The 20730-nt window shown below is 33.5% G+C and overlaps 1 protein-coding gene across 2 annotated transcripts in view; it reads right to left on the minus strand.

The window, feature by feature from the left end:
* The window catches only part of TOP2B (DNA topoisomerase II beta), a 73170-nt gene that overhangs the window by 41571 nt on the left and 10869 nt on the right, over positions 1-20730 (minus strand). The window contains exons 2-7 of one of the 2 annotated variants that reach the window (XM_053600779.1): positions 12133-12288; positions 11189-11279; positions 9593-9656; positions 4533-4678; positions 3596-3693; positions 1969-2181 (exon numbers count right to left, since the gene is read on the minus strand). In XM_053600779.1, coding sequence (XP_053456754.1) covers positions 1969-2181; positions 3596-3693; positions 4533-4678; positions 9593-9656; positions 11189-11279; positions 12133-12288 — 768 coding nt within the window. Of the gene's footprint in view, positions 1-1968; positions 2182-3595; positions 3694-4532; positions 4679-9592; positions 9657-11188; positions 11280-12132; positions 12304-20730 lie in introns of both variants that reach the window. The other variant, XM_053600778.1, reaches the window with a different exon arrangement.

Below are 20730 nucleotides of genomic sequence, written 5' to 3' on the forward strand. Positions count from 1 at the left end.
ACTTGATAAAGAGAGGACAGGTAAATTGTTATAAAATCTTTCAAAAATTGTTTTTAAAACAACAAAGTAGACTTCCAATTTGAATTCAGTCATACATATAGTTGGCTGGAAAAAAATAAGCTTCTATCCTTAAAGGAAAATAGTCGGTCAGACAACAAATAAATGATTTTCATGAATCTATCAAAGAATAGACATCACAAGATACGTGACCATCCTGAAGTCTGGAGAGACAAAAATATCTGTAGGAAATTATAGAACCGAAGCTTTTGCTTTCTGGGAACATAAGTTTCATGAGCTAGTAAGAACATTGAACTAGAAATTTTGACTAATTGCTACAGGAACAATATAGACTAGTATAAATGTGTGTAGGGATCTCAGTCGTAAGGGACTCATGCTCTTTGCAAAGTTTTTCCTCCAAAAACCTCACCAGATTCTCACAGGGAAGATCAGAGATAGAAAAATGGATCCCCTCTCCTGTGGTCCTGGCCTGGAAAGGGAAATCTGCCCAAACCCATCACACTCATCTCCCTTGAAAAATACAGAAGACATGAAAGGATGCCTTTGACATTCTGCTCTCATGAGCAGACTTAACAAAGTAGAAGGAAAAAAAAAAATCAGTGAACTTAAAAAAATAGGGCATTACAGGGTGGTGCCTGTGGCTCAAAGGAGTAGGACGCTGGGCACCGTAAGCCAGAGGTGGTGGGTTCAAACCCAGCCCCGGCCAGAAACTGAAAAAAAAAAAAAAAAAAAATGGCATTACAAATTTAAAAAACTTAAAAAGAGAAAATAGAATAAAATAGACAAAGCATCCAAGAGCCTGAGATGATATGAAACAATATGGCATATACATAAGAGTAATACCAGAAAGAAAGGGAAGAACAGGACAGAAGAAATATTTGAATAAATAGTACCAAAATATTTCAAAATTAATACAGATCCAAACAACTGGCCCAAGAAGCTCAAAGAACACAAAGCAAAATAAATAAAAACAAAAACAAAAAACATATCATATTCAAAAAAACAAAGATAAAGAGAAAAGTTTCAAGGCAGCCAGAGAAAAAAGAAACACCACAACAACAGGGGAACAAGGATAAGAACACACTAGATTTCTGAAAAACCATGCAAACAAGAAGACAATGAAGTGACACCGTTAGTATTAAAAGAAAAACACTGTAAACCTCAAATTCTAAGTCCAGTGAAATATCCTTTGAAAATGAAGGAAAAATAAAAACTTTCTCAGGCAAAAATAGAGAATTCATTGCTAGCTATGCTCTATAAGAAGTGTTGAAAGAAGCCCTTTAAGCAGAAAGAATATGATTAAAATCAGATTTTTAGACCTATTCCAAAAAAAAAAAAAAAAAAAAAGGAGAGCACTGGAAATGGAATTGTAAAATATAACCTTGAACTGTATTTTTAATTGCTCTACTAAAGCAGTAAAGACATCACTAATTTTGAATTATTTCTGCCACTACTTTTTCTAAATATTTCTTCTGGCTCATTCTGTTTTCTCCTTCTGGTGTTGATAACATAGGTAGGAGTAAAATGTATAAGGACAATGACACAATGAATGGGAAGGAGAGCTGGAGTTACACTGTTATAAAGTCCTTTCACTACACTCATTTGAAGGTAGGCTCAAACTATTTTCAAAATGTATTTATTGGTAAACCTTAGGGGCAATCACTAAAAAAGTTTTTGAAAAAAGTATAAATAGTAAATAAACAGAAGAGATTAAAGAATGTTCAATCAATACCAGAGAAAACAGAGTAAAAGAAACAATAAAAAGGAATATAATGCATAGAAGTCAGCTAGAAAAATGATAGATTTTAATCCATATGTATCAATCATTTTAAATGTGATCATCTAAATATACAAGTAAAAGAGACTATCAGATTAGATTTAAAAAATAAGATCCAATTATATCTTGTCTACAAAATAGCAAAGTATTAATCTATTATAGAGGACACTTACAGGCAATTTCTTTCCATTAAACATGACCTTAACCCCTTTACACGAGCCAGCTAAATCATATGCTCTTCTAGTCATGAGGGCCACAATATCCTTGTCAAGTTTTTCCATCTTAAATTTGGACAGATCTGGTTGGAATGTTATACATGTATAATCTTCACCATCAAAATGTTTAATTTTAGCTTCAGAAGTCTTCATCATATTATTCATCCATGTCTTTAAAAGAAAAAAAAAATCAAATATTTTATATAATGCTTCATTTCATAATACATAAAGACTCAGCTCATGCAATATTCATTTATCACCACTATATCCATTTTACAACCAAACTAAACAAATCCTTGAACCTGATTATATTACAGATGAAAAAATTTTAAATACAATCAGCTCTCAGTATCCATGGGTCATGTATCTGCAGAGTCAACCCACTGCAGCTTGAAAGTATTTGGGGCAAAAAAAAAGACACAAAATAACAATAGAACAATAAAAAATACAAATTTAAAATACAGCATAACAAATATTTACATAGCATTTATATTCCATAAGTATCTAAAGATGATTTAAAATATATGGGAAATTATACTTAGGTTATATGCAAATACTATACCATTTTCTATGAAGGACTTGAACATCCTTTGATTTGAGTATAGGAGGGAGGATCCTGGAACTAATCCCCTCAAAGAATGACTACACTACTGTTATAATGAGTTCATGTCAAAAATAAACTGCACAACTTTACACACTTTTAGCAAATTATCTTAATTTTTTTCAACACAATTATATAGACTTTCACAAAAAAGTAAACAGGCATAATGCTTTTCCTGAAAAAATTAAGTTTACATAAAATATTGAACTATTTTAAAAGACTTAACAATAAAATACAATAAAATTCTGAAATACGAATTTGATGACTCAATGAGGAATCTTTCAAATATGCAAAGGGGTCACATTGAAATGAGTCTGTGAGGTTCAGGACATTTTCACTAATACTTAACTAAGTTGAAGTCTGTCTATCAAAGCATTTTGTTTTAAAGGAACGGTAGAGAGATAGGCTTATATGAAATCTCCAACGTATTCTGTGCTGACATCTCTTTACTCTTATGACTTAATGTTTAAAAATAAAGAAAAATTATATATGAGCCAGGTACAGTGGCTTTATGGCACTCCAGGAGGCTCCAGTGGGAGGACTGCATGAGGCCAGGAGTTCAAGACCAGCCCGATCAAGAGCAACACACCATCTCTACAAAAACTACAAAAAACAGCTGGGCATAGTGGCATGCATCTGCAGTCCCAGTTACTCAGGAGGCTGAGACAGGAGGATCACTTGAACCAGGAGTTTGAGGTTGCAGTGAACTGTGATGACTCCACTGCCCTCTCCCCTGGGGTGACAGAGTGAGACTTTGTCTCAGGAAAAAAAAAAAAAAGGCGGTGCCTATGGCTCAAAGGGGTAGGGCACCAGCCCCATATGCCAGAGGTGGTGGGTTCAACCTCAGCCCTGGCCAAAAACTGAAAAAAAAAAAAAAAAAAAAAAAGTTACATATGCATCACTGCTAGCTGCAATTTACTTAAGGTTTTATGAGCTTAACAAAACATTACTTAAAAAAAAGAAATAAATATGATTCTCTCATACCTGCTTAAAACTGTGTTTGTATTCTTTGCAAGCTGTTTCTACTGTAAACTTTGTACTGAAAATATTACAAAGTTTTGCACCATAACCATTGCGACCACCTGTTAAGAAAAATTAAATGTAAAAAACTTCAGTGAAAACTATTTTAAAAGAACTTTGTTAACTTACCTACCACAAGGCAAATCTGTTCCAAAATAGTGTCCCTATTGCATTATCTTATCATCAATTGAATATTCTAGAGGATTTTTAGATTGGTTTTCATTTAAAGAAAGATACAATTAAGAGTTGGTATATACTAATGTAATTTAAATGGGTACTTTGTAGATTCATAACCCTCGATCACAATTTCAAAAGAATCAACTTTGGTATCTTTCATTACTCAGTAAGTCTACATTAAGTAAGAAATCTGAACTTTCTATCAAAGTTGCTTCTCTATTATAAAATTTTAATCTACATCACTTCCCAGAACCTTGGTTTTAAAAATAAACAATCTACTTGGGCAACATAAGTAAGTACAAAAACATTTGGTATTGATCAAAGCACTTTCAAGGATTATCTACATTTTTGATCCTGATCTTCTTAAGGAAAATAGTTTAAGAGTAACTTAATATCAAAAGACACAGGGCTTAAATAATAATGAATTCATATATATAAGCATCACACCAGTCTTATCTAAATCAAAACTCAAACTGGCAGTCAGGTTAAAGTTCCAGCAGTGCTAAGATAATAGTCAATGTACTACCAGACTTAATAATGTTGCTGTTAGACTATTATCAAAACAATATTTATTATACATGATAGTTTATAGACATTAATTCTAAAAAGGATGTTCTCACAAAAAACTGCACAGGTTTCCTTTCCTGTAGTATTTTAATAAACAAAGTTAGAGAAGTTGTTAAGAAAACAATACTTTTCAATCAAAATTCTATTCGGACTTTACCTGTAACTTTTTTCTCATCATCATCATAGTTACTAGATGTTAAAAGCTGTCCAAAAATTAAAGCAGGAACATAAACTTTCTCTACTTTGTGTTCTACTACTGGAATGCCTTTCCCATTATTCCAAATGCTTATAATGTTAGATTCACTGTAAATAAACAAGCAGAGTTTAGAGCTTAAGATAGTTTAAAGATACGTTAATTAAAAAGTAAAGTAACCTTAAAACCTGAATGATCACAAACAAGATTCATTAATTGGAAGACACTGATTCATCTTTCAAGAAAATATTTGCTGAGGACACACATTTCTACCCCTGAGCCATAATTCAAATTAGAATCAATAAGCTCTGCAACGTAACAATGCAACATTTCTCAGAAGAAATTCTCAGCCTCCCAGAGAACTGCAGCTTTTATTTGCATACATTAATCTAAATCTACAGCTATAGATTTGCTTTTCTTTTTACATACATTAACCATGATCTTCCTGCTTAATTCTACCAGCATAACACCTGTGAACCACATAGCTCTGCGGAGCCAATGGGCATTACTATTTTCATTTTCTACCTAAATGCTACAGGAGTATAAGTGGAAAAGATACAAACAGCCTTAAATGTATCCCATCCTAAGCCTAAACATTAAAGAGATGTTTGTATTTTGTCAATCATTGTCATAAATTTTAATAGTTTAAAATTTGTAGATATTACCTATTTTTGGTCTTATAAGCCTTTCCATAATAAAATCAACAGTTTTAGCCCTGAATGGTGTAGAGGAGAGCCCCCTATGGGTAACAGGAACTTGACATGCAAATGAAAATTTTATGTACTCCACTGTTTAGAGTAGTATGTACCTTTATCCATTTAAGAGACAAATTTTAAAGGAGACACAGCTTCATAACCAATATTGGAAATTAGCTTAAAAATGCATCGTTTACCAATCTAATTTCTAATTGTTTCACTTACACATACCTTAATCTCTCAAGAATTATTAGAAGTAGTTATTATACTAAAAAATTTAGTTATAAAAGCCAAAATGAAAATCAAAGATTCAGGAGATAATCAAATCAAAAGTAAAGAACAATAAACTAAAATAAAAAGTTAACACATAACCCTCCCGCTCCAAATCAGCTAATTTTCTTTCTCTCACTCTGCAACAGAGCTTCACTTCTGCTAATCTGTTAGGCTCAAATTTTGATATCATTCTCTAGAATTGTAACTCATCAAATCCTATTAGTTTGTCCTATTAGATTCATTTCATATCAGTATCAATCTCTTTGTCATTCCAAATTCAGTAGTATAGACTAATATCTTAAACATCGATCACTGCAATAGTTTCCTGTATAGTCACTCCACTTAAAATTATTTTGCATAACTTTAATGGACTTAATCTAGCTTTTATAACACTATTTTTTTTTTTTATCTAGAACACAACAGTAGGTCCACATTTTCAACAAAATCAAGTTTAAGAATCCTCTACCTGCATGTTCAAGGCCTGTTATCTATAGCCTTCCTGGTAGCCAAATATAATTGCCACTATTCTACAACACGCATCCTACCGTTCCTTCAGGTCAGTTTATTACTCGTCCATATTCATTCTCAATTTTTCCATTTCTTTGTTTATGTGTCTTTCCCTTGTGTGACGTCTTTCTCTCTCTCTTTTGTCTAGCCAAATTTTACCCAAACTTTTAGAGTCAGTTTTAACAATCCTAATGCTCCATTGACAATCTTTCACAAAAATACTGTGCTTGAATAGGCTACATATAAAATTTCAAAAATAATCAAGGCTAAAAGGAAACATTGAAAACAATCTAAGTATCTACGACTTACCAACTAGAAAGTGGGTGAATACATTATGATGCATCAACATAATAGAGTACTGGCAAACAGTTTAAAAGAATTAAACAGATCAGTAAGGAAGGCTGTACATAATAAGTTAAATAAAAATACAAAGATATAAAATAGTATACATGTTATAATCCTATTTGCTTAACAATGAAATGATTTGTACATACAATTTAGCATGAGTGTGTGGTATTTTTGGAAAGCTATAGTTTCAAGCTATCAACCCTAAATAAATAAGAATATATAAACTAGAGAAATATTTTGAACTCTGGCTAATGTGCTTTGCATACATTTGTTTTTGTTGGCATCAGATAGATGCCAGCAGAAAAACTGTTTCAATAAAAACTTTTATGTTACTTAACATACCTAAACTCCTCTGTAAGAAACTTCTCTGATACAGTTTGGATATTTTTTCCCCTCCAAATCTCATTCTGAACTTTGATCCCAAGAGATGTTTAAAAGAACCTGACGCCTCCTCCTTTCACACCTGCTTCCCCTTCTTCCTTGATTGGAAGCTCCCAGAAGTCCTTATCAGAAGCAAATGATGGTATGATGCTTCTTGTACAGACTGAAGAACTGAGCCAAATAAATCTCTTTTCTTTATAAATGACCCAGTCTCATGTATTCCTTTCTAGCAATACAAAACGGACTAACACATGCTCCAAATTCTTTAACTTCTAGAAGAGATATCCAAATTCTACATGGCATGCCTTGCTCATCCATTCTGTATCTTTCACAACCTTGACTTTTTACTTAAAATTTATTCCTACATCATATAGTACTGCAGGGGGGAAAAAATTGAAAGTCAAGCTGTGGCTAAAACTTAGAAATAAAATCTAAGAAGCAACAACTCTCACAAAATGCTTGCCTAATGCCAACTTTAAAGATATATAAAATTCAATTAAAGGCAGGGGTAAGACTCAATAATCTTTCACCAATGATTAGTGAACAACAACAAAAAAAATGAAGAAAGAAGTGAAAAATATACTACCTTCACCTTTTCTTCATTGGAATAGCTAAGAATTTTTGCCTGACACTGAAATAAAATAATTTTTTAGCAGAGGCAGTTAAAATGAGGCGGGAGATAAAAAAGAAAAAAATAACCTAATATCAGATTGCCATTAAGAACTAAATAAATGTGGTGATAATTCTCCTCTTATGCCCACATAAAAATGTTTGCTGGTTTAAAAGGAAGTTTAAAATGGAGGGGGAAGCTATGAATTATATAGAATTAGTCTGTGTACAAAATATCTACTATATAATAACTGGTAAGTAAAATACACCAAGAGCTCTTATCTGTAGAGCTGTTGTTTCTCAGCTCACTTCTTTGTCATTTTTTTATTAAGGTATGCTATATATACCATTTTTTAAAATTCAGTATTCTTTGATTAATGTGGCTAAAACAATTAAGGTAAAAAAAGGAAACAACTGTAACTATGTTCATCAAGAATGTATTTCAAGAACCCTCCCTTCTTCTTTAACTGTCAATCAGAATCTTTCAATTCTGAATTTTGAAAAAGGTTAAAGATATCAAACATTCAACATCTATTGCTTCTTACTACCTCTCCTAAAACATAATAAATGAACAAAGGTATTGGTTTTCATGGACAATTTCCTAAATAAGAATTAAAAGGACTGGAGAACACTTAGAGATCTAAAAATAGATCTGCCATTCAATCCTAATTCCTCTACTAGGTATATACCCAGAAGACCAAAAATCACATTATAACAAAGATATTTGTACCAGAATGTTTACTGCAGCCCAATTCATAATTGCTAAGTCACAGAAAAAGCCCAAGTGCCCACCGATCCACGAATGGATTAATAAATTGTGGTACATGTACACCATGGAATATTATACAGCCTTAAAGAAAGATGGAGACTTTACCTCTTTCATGTTTACATGGATGGAGCTGGAACATATTCTTCTTAGTAAAGTATCTCAAGAATGGAAGGAAAAGTATCCAATGTACTCAGCCCTACTATGAAACTAATTTATGGCTTTCATATGAAAGCTATAACCCAGTTATAACCTAAGAATATGGGGAAGAGGGAGAGGGAGGGAAGGGAGGGGGGAGGATTGGCGGAAGGAGGGTGATTGGTGGGATTACACCTGCGGTGCATCTTACAAGGGTACATGTGAAACTTAGTAAATGTAGAATATAAATGTCTTAACACAATTACTAAGAAAATGCCAGGAAGGCTACATTAACCAGTGTGATGAAAATATGTCAAATGGTCTGTAAAACCAGTGTATTGTGTCCCATGATCGCGTTAATGTACACAGCTATGATTTCATAATAAATTTTAAAAAAAGAAAAATTAAAAGGAATCTTGACAGCTAAAACTTTCTCAAAACAAACTTTTTGTATAAGTTGTACCTTATAAATGTCTTGTACTCCTAACCATACAAGTTCTTAAAAATGCAGTCATTTTAGAAATACAAATTTTTAAAAAGGAAGACAGAAAAAGAAAAATCAAGAACTTCAACAACATAGTTATCTGGTAATGTTTTCATATAAAATACAAATAACTTCATGGTATCATCAAGTATAAATTCTATTCCATACCACTAATCTTGACCATGACTTTGGAAATTAGATTATTGAAAATAAATCTGCACCAGAATTTTTAAATTTTCACGTTTACTAAGAAAAATTATGCTAAATTACTGATGAAATTAAAAAAGATAAATGTAATATAATATTTTATAAAAAGCATGCTAGTAAAAACATAAATGTAACAACTAGATTTTTAATTTAAAACAATTTTATACACCTTCACTCGCCAAAATAAATCACCAGTGATACCTAATTAGGTAAAGACTTAGTATATGTTCTGTAAAACTAGCAATACCTAAATAATTAAATGTCTTCATAAATAAGGAAAAGTCCAAATACCAGTCAGGAAAAATAAATTTAAACCATAATGTAACTGGAATAGCAGTAACAATAGCTCTTAGACTTGAGTCCCAAAGTAAGGGTAAGAAGGAAAGATACAGTGATTAACAGATGAAACAGCTCAAAGAAAAATGATCTCCAGAGCTTCCAGGGAAGTACTTTGGGGAAAAGAGTAATAACTGACACACAAAAAAGAGGCAAAAATAACAAAATGAAGCAAAGGGGAAACATAAGAGTATATTATTCATTTGAGGAGTATTCATAAAGTAAGGATTACCTAAATAAAAAAACTAAGCATAAAATATAAAACTTGAAATATACTTACGGATCAATAGAAACTTTAATACAGGTCATGTTCTTATCCCTCTGTTTATTGTCTGCAGCATTAACTACAAAATTAAGTATCTTATTGAGTAACATACAAAATTATATAAATAAATACATGGACACAAATGTATATGCATCACTGCTTAATATAAATATCTACGTATGGTAATAATTAATGAAAATACTTACTGCTAACTTCTAACACAAATCTTATTTTCCAAATAATATTCTTAAATTTTATGTCATATCAACTTACTGTTATGTTTTTCACCATACAAAAAGGAGGAAATATTTTAGTGCAATATGACAAACAAATTAAGTAAGAACGCACACCTGCATTTTTTTTATAACCCCCTAATCTAGGTCTAAAAGTAAAAAAATTTGCTCAATTATATATTGTCTTAGAAGTATCAATTACTTTCTATTTGCCTCCTTTAATAAACTAGTGACTTGATTAGCAGACTGAACTGAAACCAAATGTTTTTGAATTACAAAGAAGTCCTTAACACTCTCAGAAATCAAAATTCTAAACTTATGCACTACAGCTGATAATAAAAATAACCACTGCTTCAAAAAAGATTGGACACAATCATAGAAGAAATATGTTTTTAGCAAATGCTGTGTGGTCAACTTAAAATAAATAGTAAAATTAGGTAGAGTGTTGGGAGGAAAAAGCAAAGGTATTATATATAACCAGTTTTATTTTCCTGTAGTTTTCCTAAAGACCAAGCAGCAGCAGCTCACGGAGACCCAAACAACCCCTCTGTTTAAGAAAACTCACTGCTGAGGTACCAAAGCAAAGACTCTCTAGAAAGTCCATGCTTAAAAATATATACATTCCCTAGAAATCAATTAGACATTCACATTCCATTATAATTTTATTAATCATGTAATTTGGAAGGTACAGAGATTGCTTAGGCCACTTAGTTACTAAACTTGGCTGCCCAATAATACATGATTTATTGAAGGAAAAACTCAAATTTACATGTTCCACAGCCAACTCCCTGACATCTCCATATTTAGCACATTAGGTGTCATGTGAGTTGCATGCAACTCATGCTAGTTTTAAGCCCAAGGCCTGGTGAAGCAAATATAACTCACATATCTCGTGGCCTAATAAGATACTGTGACCCCAAGAAAAAATCCTTTTTGCAGTTTTTTTTTTTTTGCCAGGCCGGGGTTGAACCTGCCACCTCCAGTATATGCAGCCGGCGCCCTATCCCTTGAGCCACAGGCACCACCCAGAAAAAATTATTTTTCTACTGTGGCAATGTGTTAACATACCCCCAAGGTAACTGTGATGCCAGCAAATCCCAGATGACTACACACACAAGAGTACAAACCAAAGGATTACAAATACAACATACTGGTTGTGCAGATAAACGAAATCAAACACAAAGATATGAAACACAGGATATGAACATATTATAACTAGTAGTATAAAGTTTCTGAAGAACATTCATACAGGTTGTCAGGTTAAAAGCTACAGATATACCTTTAGATTTATACTGGTAAATCTGGCTTTATACACATATAGAGACAATATAATAACATTAATAGAAACAGATGCATTAAATCCTAAATAAGTACTCACCCAAAATTTCATCAAAGATCTTGTATAAACCTGGCACAAAGGTAACCTCTCTGCAATTCATTCCTACATCTTCATCATACACCCACATTAACTGCATGGAAAGAAAAATTCAGAAACATTTTTTTACACCACTGATCTTTAACATCAATTTTTCATAGTATAAATTCACATTATGTTCGTTTATGTTCACTTAAATACTTAGACCTTCAAAGGATAAAATCATATAACTTCAGTAATAGTCAACTTAACTATTCATATTAAACTTAAATAACCTCAACATTGAGCAATTATTCACTATGTACCAAGTATATTCTCAGTCATACATAGAGTCAGCTTTAATATAAGGCACCAAGAATTACTGAAAACAGCATTTAAATGAAATAGAAAAATATAAAAACATATTCACTTTACACTTCTACTTCATCCTTTTACCTTTCTATACTATAGAAAACACAAAGTAAAATAGTATGAACAAAACATGATTTTGGACTGAACTAACTCAGTTCTCACAAGTTGAGAAATCTGAGCACATTTCTTAAACTTATTAACCTTTCCCTTCTTCGTCTATAAAATGGAAAAGAAATAACAATACCTACTTCCCAAAATTGTTAGGATGAAATAAGATAATGTGTGTATATGTAAACCAAGTCCAGACTAAGTACAAAATAGTGCATATGTACAAATCTTAGAAGGCACTACCATTAAAATAAGCCATAGCATGATCTTAAGGACTTTTTAAATATTCACATGGCACCAATTTACCTTATACTTTCTTTCTTCTGATAGACATTTCTATTTCTCCTAGATCTCTCACCCAAATTTTGCTCTTAAACATAGAAACAAAATTACAGACTTGCAAAGATTATAATCACAATAACTTTATCAACATACTAAAAAGTAGATATAGATATACATCTCCTCAATCAATTTTAGCAAATAATTACCTGTGTCAATGGCTCCACTGACCCAATATATGTATCTGGACGAAGAAGAATGTGTTCAAGTTGTGTCTTCTTCTGATATACTCTCTCAACAGACAGCTTCTTTGAAGAATCATTTTTGTTTGTAGTTTCTGACTCTTCATTTTTTGCAGCATTATTCTGATCAAAAAGAGTCTAAAATTAACCAAAAAACCAAATTTAAATAACCTATCAAACTAAAATGTGTACGGACATATCATATGGGTTTTCTTTTTCACATGTGACATCAAAATTATCTTTCCAACTCAACAATTTTTTTAAGCTCTATAGAGAACATAGGTCTATTTCCTAATAGTCTAATTCTCTTTGTAATACCATATGAAGGTATAGTTTTGACTCAGCTCAATTATGTGGGTACAGTCACCAGAATCACTAGAAGAGCCTCCATCTATTCAACCCCAAAATAAATATTTCCCAATTCTGTAAGATATCAATTCTTGTGATCCTCGCAACTAAACTTCACAGGGAATATGAGTTCTATCCAGGTTACAGAACCACAATGACTATGGCTAGCTATAAGCATCCCAAAAGCTTTCAATTCAGGTTCCTTGACATTAAGCTATTGAAGACTATAGTAAGAGGTGGACAAAAATAAGCCACACAAAATATTAACCTACGTAATTAATAAACATTGACAAGGTTGAAAATAACAGTTTATGAAATCTTCAAATTTCACACATTATAATCCCTCACATATAAGCTCTCAGTGCCCCAATACTGGAGGCACCCTAGGATTCCAGTTTCTTTACCAGTTTCAAGGAGGTTGGAGATCCTCACCATTCCTATAGTAGAAACATATTCCTATAGTAGTATTTGACAAGGATGTCAAATCAAATTTCCAAGGTCTAGAGGTATGTTATGTTCCAAAGAACATACCTCTATCCTTCTGGAATTTCTTAATGCTAACAAATATGACACCCAGTAAAAGAAGGGTATTTAAGATAGCCTACTTTTTTCAGAGTCTAAAAACAACTCAAATATAAGACACAATGAAAACTGAGATACCTTCATAGGCTTTCAAAATTTAGTAGAAATGAAGCAGAGGACAAACAAAACAGATAACAGATTTGATACATTTAAACAGTATCAGTATACAACTGCAATTCAGGTCCTAGACATAAACACACCATCATGTTTAAAGTTTCCATTTTAAAAAAATATGTTGTCATTTATGTTTTAAAGCATTTAAAAATCAAAATGCATGACCTCTGAGTAGCCTCATATGAAGAATTTTAACATACCTACACAAGAGCCCATGATGTGAGACAAAATAAATGAATTTAAATAAGAATTGTAACATACCTACCCCAAAGTAATTCATACATTAATTATACTTTCCTAATGCCATAAACTTTATATAAAATTGGAGATTTATTAATGCATCAAAATAAGAGTACTAAAAATAACTCATTTTACTAAATTCTAAGCTATATTCTCACACATTCCTTCATTTATAAGTTTACTCATTAACACTGCTTAAGAGTCACTTAAAAATAGCTTTGGACAAAGGAAAATAATTCTGTTCATAAGGTTTGCCTATTCTTCTACCAAAAGTTAGATGACAAACTAGCGAGCCAGAAATATAAACTATATTTTAAAAATACCAGATAGTCTTTTAATGAACTAATAGTTACTAGTTTATAGAAGCAAATTTAACAATAAAAATCAATTTTTAAAATGGATCCTCAAAATAGAAGACAGCTCATAATGACTAAGATCAATTCTTTAAGAATGTGCTTTTCTTTTTTTTTTTTTTTTTTGAGACAGAGCCTCACTCTGTCACCATTGGAAGAGTGCCATGGCATCATAACTCACAGAAACCTCAAACTCCTGTACTCAAGCTCCTCTTGAGTAGCTGGGAGTACAAGTGCCCAGCTAGTTTTCCTATTTTAATTGTGATGAGATCTTGCTCTTGCTCAGGCTGGTCTTGGAACTCCTAAGTTCAAGCGACACCCAGAGCCACTACACCTGGCCCCTAACAACATGCTGAAGTATGATAGATGCTATGGAATTAAAAGTAGGTAACATTTTACCATTAACTTAGTATTGCAATTCTAAGCTTCCAATTATTGGCAAAAAAGTTAGGGGCATATAATACTCACACAAGTAAATGCTTTCATGTCCCAGGCTATTCCTCCAAAATAAATTCCATCATGAAGAAAATATTTTCAAGATTAGATTCAACCAGAGATTCATGCCTACCTAATATGGATGTCTGCATTGGTCCTGATGAATTACACTAAACTTTAGTAGCACATAAGGATGGAAACAGGAGTAAAGCCCTATCTCACTCCTTTTTCAAGGATTTACAACTTTTTCCATTCTCAATTGCCTTTTCCTCCCTCTCTTCCCAAATGGATATATGAAAAAATAAATATATTTAGCCAGAACCCCACCCAGATCCCTATCAAGTTTAAAAAGTTGCTACGATAATATCTGAAACATCAGAAAACAATGTGAGTGAGATCAGCAAGATGGCAAAATAGGAGACCTCAGACCCTTCTTCCCCCATGAAGACATGGATTTAACAACAACATACAATCCAAATACCTTTGTGAGAAATCTGGAACACACGTAAGAGGTTCCTGTACCCAGGCGAGGCACAAAACCGACATCAAAGCCCATGATCCTCTCTACCAGCCCCAGCAAGGGAAAATTGAAGAAACCCCCAATTTCCTATTTCTCCTTGGGGAGCAAAAGAAGATGAATATACCTCCAATGAGATAGAGAGTTCTACCACCCTGGAAACTGGTTTCTGTCTTGCCCAATCTAAATACTGACAGGAATAGGATACCAGGTTGGGGGCCATTGAGAACAAAGGCAATCAACATGGTTTGGTCTAAAATCAAAATCTGCAATATCAGAGATACCCACAAGGTGGAGCTCCGGTACTGTAGCATACTACAACATGAGCGGCCACAGTACAGCAGACAACAGGAAGAGTTCCTATGTTAAACACAGGCAAACCTCTTCCATTAAGAGACACACACAGTGTTAGACAGGATGCATCACCAAAAAAGATTTGCAAGTTCCCCAGATACTCTAGCTAGATTAACTAGATGAAGAAACTCCTCCCAACATAAAACCAGACTGCAAAGACTAGAAAGACGGTTTAGCTTTCAATTGCAAAGGTCCCAAGAGAAAATGATAAACTATACAAAGAAAAGGAAAATATAACCTAGTTGAAGGAACAATTAAATCTCCAGAAATTGACCATGAAGAAATGGTGATATATGAGTTACCAAAGAATTAATAATAACCATTATACAGGTGCTCAATGATTTAAGTGAACAGAAAAAGAAAACTGAACAAAAAACTGTAGAACAATACATGAACAGAGAAAGTCAACAGAGAAACTATAAGGGAGGGGTAGGCATTATTTCTGGAACCGAAAAATACAATAACTGAGTCAAAAATATACTAGAGCAGCAGTTCTCAACCTGTGGGTCACGAACCATTTGGGAGTCGAACAACCCTTTCCCCTTTCACAGGGGTCACCAAAGACCATCAGAAAACACATATTTCTGATGGTCTGAGGAACCGAGACACCGCTCCTCATGTGTGGGAGTCACCATACCATGAGGAACTGTATTAAAGGGTCACGGCATTAGGAAGGTTGAGAACCACCATACTAGAGGATCTTCATCATGAACTTGACCAGGCAGAAGGAAAAAAAAAAAAAAAAACAGCAAATTTGAAGATGGGACTTTCAAAATTACCAAGAGGAGTAAAAAAAGACAAAAAAGATGAAAAATAAATCACAACAACATGTACATATGAAAGTCTCAAAGAAGACGCTAGAGAGAAATGAGTAAAGAGACCATTGACAAAATAGTGAATGACAACTTTACAAACATGAGAGAGATGAACATACAAATTCAATAACCTCAAAGAACTCCAAGGAAAATCTAAAAAGACCTATATGGCGATACACCATAATCAAACTATCAAAAGTCATACACAAAAGAGAGAATTTTGAAAGTGGCAAAGAGAACCATCATGTACAAGGGAGCTTTTGTTATATTATCACCAGTTTCTCAGCAGATACCTTGCAGGCTAAATGGGAGTGGATGATATATTGCAAGTGCTAAAAGAAAATACTACCAACAAAGAATATTATACCTAGCAAAACTACCATTTTGCTAGGTATAATATTCTTTGAAGGAGAAATTAAAACTTTCCTAGGTAAACAAAAATTAAAGGAGTTCATCACCACTACATTTGCTGAATAAGAAATTCTGAAGGGATTTCTTCAAGTTAAAGTAAAAGGACAAAAAAAAAAGCAACACAAAACTGTACAAAAATATAAAACTCCCTGATAAAGCCTAGGGGGATATCAAAAAGTTACGGGAAAATGTAATTAAAAGAGAAAAATAAAAATTATTTCTCGGGCAGTGCCTGTGGGTAGGGCGCCGGCCCCACAACCCAGCCAAACCACAACAAAAAAATAGCTGGGTATTGTGGCAGGCACCTGTGGTCCCCACTACTCAGGAGGTTGAGGCAAGAGAATCACCAAAGCCCAGGAGTTGGAGGTTGCTGTGAGCTATGTGATGCCACAGCACTCTAAAGTAATAAAGTAAGACTCTGTCTCTACAAAAAAAATAAATAAATAAAAATTATTTCTCAATATAAGCTCCATCAAGGTCAAGATACTTCTGTAAGTGATGATACCAGCCATTTAATCCATCTCTAAAGAACTGATAGTTCTGGGAAGATCAAGAAAGTCTTTTTTTTTTTTTTTTTGCATTTTTTGGCTGGGGCTGGGCTTAAACCCGTGACTTCCGGCATACAGGGCCAGCGCCCTACTTCTTTGAGCCACAGGCGCCACCCAAGACAGTCTTTTTTACATTATTACCTGAAGAAAAATGGGAGCCCTTTAAGGTTCTTTAAAATTAAGAAACCGGGCGGCGCCTGTGGCTCAGTGAGTAGGGCACCAGCCCCATATGCCGAGGGTGGCAGGTTCAAACCCAGCCCCGGCCAAACTGCAACAAAAAAATAGCCGGGTGTTGTGGCGGGCGCCTGTAGTCCCAGCTGCTCGGGAGGCTGAGGCAAGAGAATCACGTAAGCCCAAGAGTTAGAGGTTGCTGTGAGCCGTGTGATGTCATGGCACTCTACCCTAGGGCAGTACAGTGAGACTCTGTCTCTACAAAAAAAAAAAAAAAAAAAAATTAAAATTAAGAAACCATAAGAAGTCATATGGAGCCAAATCACGACTATAAGGTAGACGCCTAATAAATTCCCATCAAAACTCTCACCAAATTGTCCTTATGTGATAAGAAAAATAAGCAGGAGCACTGTTGTGGTGGAGGAACCTGAGGTGGAAAAGGAATTCTGGTGAAAGCTTTCCCATTTTTCTGCTAAGGCTTTGGCTAACTTTCTTAAAGCCTTCTCATAATAAACAGATACTATTATTCTTTGACCCTCCAAAAAAGAAAAATACCCTGAGGATTCCAAAACACTGTTGCCATGACTTTTGCTCTTGATCTGTCCCCTTTTGCTTTAACTGACCATTTCCATCTCTTGGTAGCCATTGCTTTGTGTTTTCTCTTCAGGACTGTGCTGGTAAAGCTGTGTTTCACCTTCTGTTACAACTTCAAAGAAATGCTTCAAGATCTTGATCCCACTTGTTTAAAATTTCCATCAAAAGTTCTGCTCTTGGCCATAGTTGATCTGGGTGCAAAGGTCCTAGCATCTATTGAATGGAAAGATAATTCAACTTTACTTTTCCAGTCAGAATTGTGTAAGCTGAACCAAGATATCTATGGTGTTGATTATTGTTTCTTCCGGTAATTGTCAGTCCTCTTAACAAAATTAATATGAACTTTTTCCTCACAAATTCATGTGGATAGTCTGCCACTTAGGGTTTCATCTTCAACATCATCTCATCCCTTCTTTAAAAAAGTTATCCAATTGTAAGCTGCTGATTTCTTCAGGGCATTGTGCCCATGAACTTTCCATAAAGCATCAATTTCAATACTTCTTTCACCCAGATCTTGCCATAAAGTTGATGTCCATTCTTCCTTCAATTTTAGCACAATTCATGTTGCTCTGACAGGGACTCTTTTCAAACTGATTCTTATCCTTCTTAGTACTATAAATTAGATCATGATCAAACATATTAGAAGAAGTTAGTATGAATTTACTTTGGCACAAAAAATGTTTGAAGGGAGTGCATAGGATTTTTTTTATAATACACATTTTCCATCAACTTTTTGAATAAGTCTTATATACATACAAATATGGACCCTTCTAGTAATGTAAGTACATAGATCATTTCAAAATATGGTACAGAATTTTAAAAGCAAAGTAATTATAAATCCATGTTATAGGATACACAACATGAAAAGAGTAATTCATGCCATCAGTAGCAAACTAGGGAGGGCAGAGATATAAAGACATAGACACAGGGGTGCCTAACCTATTTTCTTTTCTCCTGCACTTTGGAAGAATAAGATTTGTCTCTGGCCACACAGTAACTATGCAAACACTAACGAAAGCAGATTAGCAATAAAAGGGTTCATGCACACTTTTCATGATATCCGACACCACAGATAAGCAAACACAAAAAATCCTCCCCAAATGAGTGAACACCCCTGGTTAGAGAGCTATTACATAGGCTTGAAGTTCTTATTAATCTAAAATTGCACTCATATTAAGATGTTTTATGTAATTATAATGATAACCACAAAGAAAATATCAAATATAAATGATATAAATGAAGGGAAATGAAAAGAGAATCAAAATACAAAAGAAGGCAAGGGAGGAAAGGTGGACAAAAAAGCCTACAAGACATACTGAAAACAACAAAATGGCAATAGTAAATCCTTCTATATCAATAATTGGTTTAAATGTAAATGGATTAAGCAACCCAATTAAATTATATAGGCTGACTAACTGAATAAAAAAATAAGATCTAACTAGATGCTGTCTATAAGAGACTCGGATGCAAGAACACATGAAGGTTACAAGTGAAAGGGTGAAAAAAGATATTCCATGAAAACAGGAATCTAAAGAAAGTAATATGAGACCATACTTTCACCATACAAAATACTCTTTAAGACAAAAACTGTCACAAGCAACTGAAGAAGACATTATATAATGATAAAAGATCAATTCACCAATTAGAAATAATTACAAACACATTACACTTAAACTTAAGAGCTGCAAATATATGAAGTTAACAGTTTAAGAAGTGAAGGGAGATAGAGTCACACAGTAATAGTGGGAGATTTCAACACCCTACTTTCAATTATGGATAGAACGAGACAGAAGATCAATAAGTCAATAGGGATTTGAACAATACTATAAATCAACTGGACCTAACAGACGTTATTGTTTGTTTGTTTTTGTTTTTGTTTTTGGCCGGGGCTGGGTTTGAACCCACCACCTCTGGCATATGGGGCCGGCGCCCTACTCCTTTGAGCCACAGGCGCCACCCCTAACAGACAATTATTCACAGAGCATTCCACCCAACATCAGAATACACAGTCTTCTCAAGTGCATATGGAACATTTTTCAACACAGACCACATATTAAGAACATTGTAACCATATAAAATATCTTCTTCATCGACAATATGATGAAACTAGAAGTCAATAATAGAAGGAAAACAAAAATTCACAAATATGTGAAAATTAAACAACTCACTCTTAGATAATCAATGGATTAAAGATGATATCACAAGGGAAGTTAGAAAATTATCTCCATACAGAAAAACAGAACAGATTTATGAGACACAGGTAAAGCAGTACACTGCACTTAAAAATGAAGAGAAGAAACATCTCAAATCAACAACTTAACTTTATACCTCAAAAAACTGGGAAAAAACTAAACACAAACTTGTAGAAAGAAGGAAATAAAAGATTATAGCAGAGATAAATGAAATAGAGACAAAAACACCAAAAAAAAAAATCAGGGAAATCAAGGGTTTTTTTTTTTTTTTCAAAATGATCAGCAACACTGACAAACCCTTAGCTAAATAAAAGAAATAAAACTCAAATAACTAAAATTTGAAAGGAAAAAACCACAGCTAATTTCACAGAAATAAAAAAAGTGTAAGAGATTTATATGAACATTTACATAGCAACAGATTGGACAATCTAAAAGAAAAGGATTAGTTCCTAGAAACATGCAATCTACCAAGACTGAATGATGAATTTAAAAATCTGAACAGATCTGTAACAAGTAAGATTAAAGAAGTAATCAAAAACTTCCCAACAAAGTAAAGGCCAGAATCAAATGGCTTCAGAGGAAAATTTTACCAAATAGTCAAAAGGAATTAACAACAATGCTCTTCAAACTCTTTCTAAATAATGAAAGCAGGAAATACTTCCTGAAGCATTCTAGAGGCTGGCATTTCTGATACCAAAACTGGACAAAGACACAACAAGAAAACCACAAAGCAACACTCTGATGAATGCTGATACAAAAATCACCCCCCCCCCCAAAACCCCAATTCAACAGCACATTAAAAGGATTATATACCACAAACAAGTGGAATTTATACCGGAATGAAAGAATGTTTGAACATAGGAAAATCAATCATTATAATTCATTTCAAGT

Source organism: Nycticebus coucang, chromosome 8 (genome assembly GCF_027406575.1).
Source record: "Nycticebus coucang isolate mNycCou1 chromosome 8, mNycCou1.pri, whole genome shotgun sequence".
Lineage (NCBI taxonomy): Eukaryota > Metazoa > Chordata > Mammalia > Primates > Lorisidae > Nycticebus > Nycticebus coucang.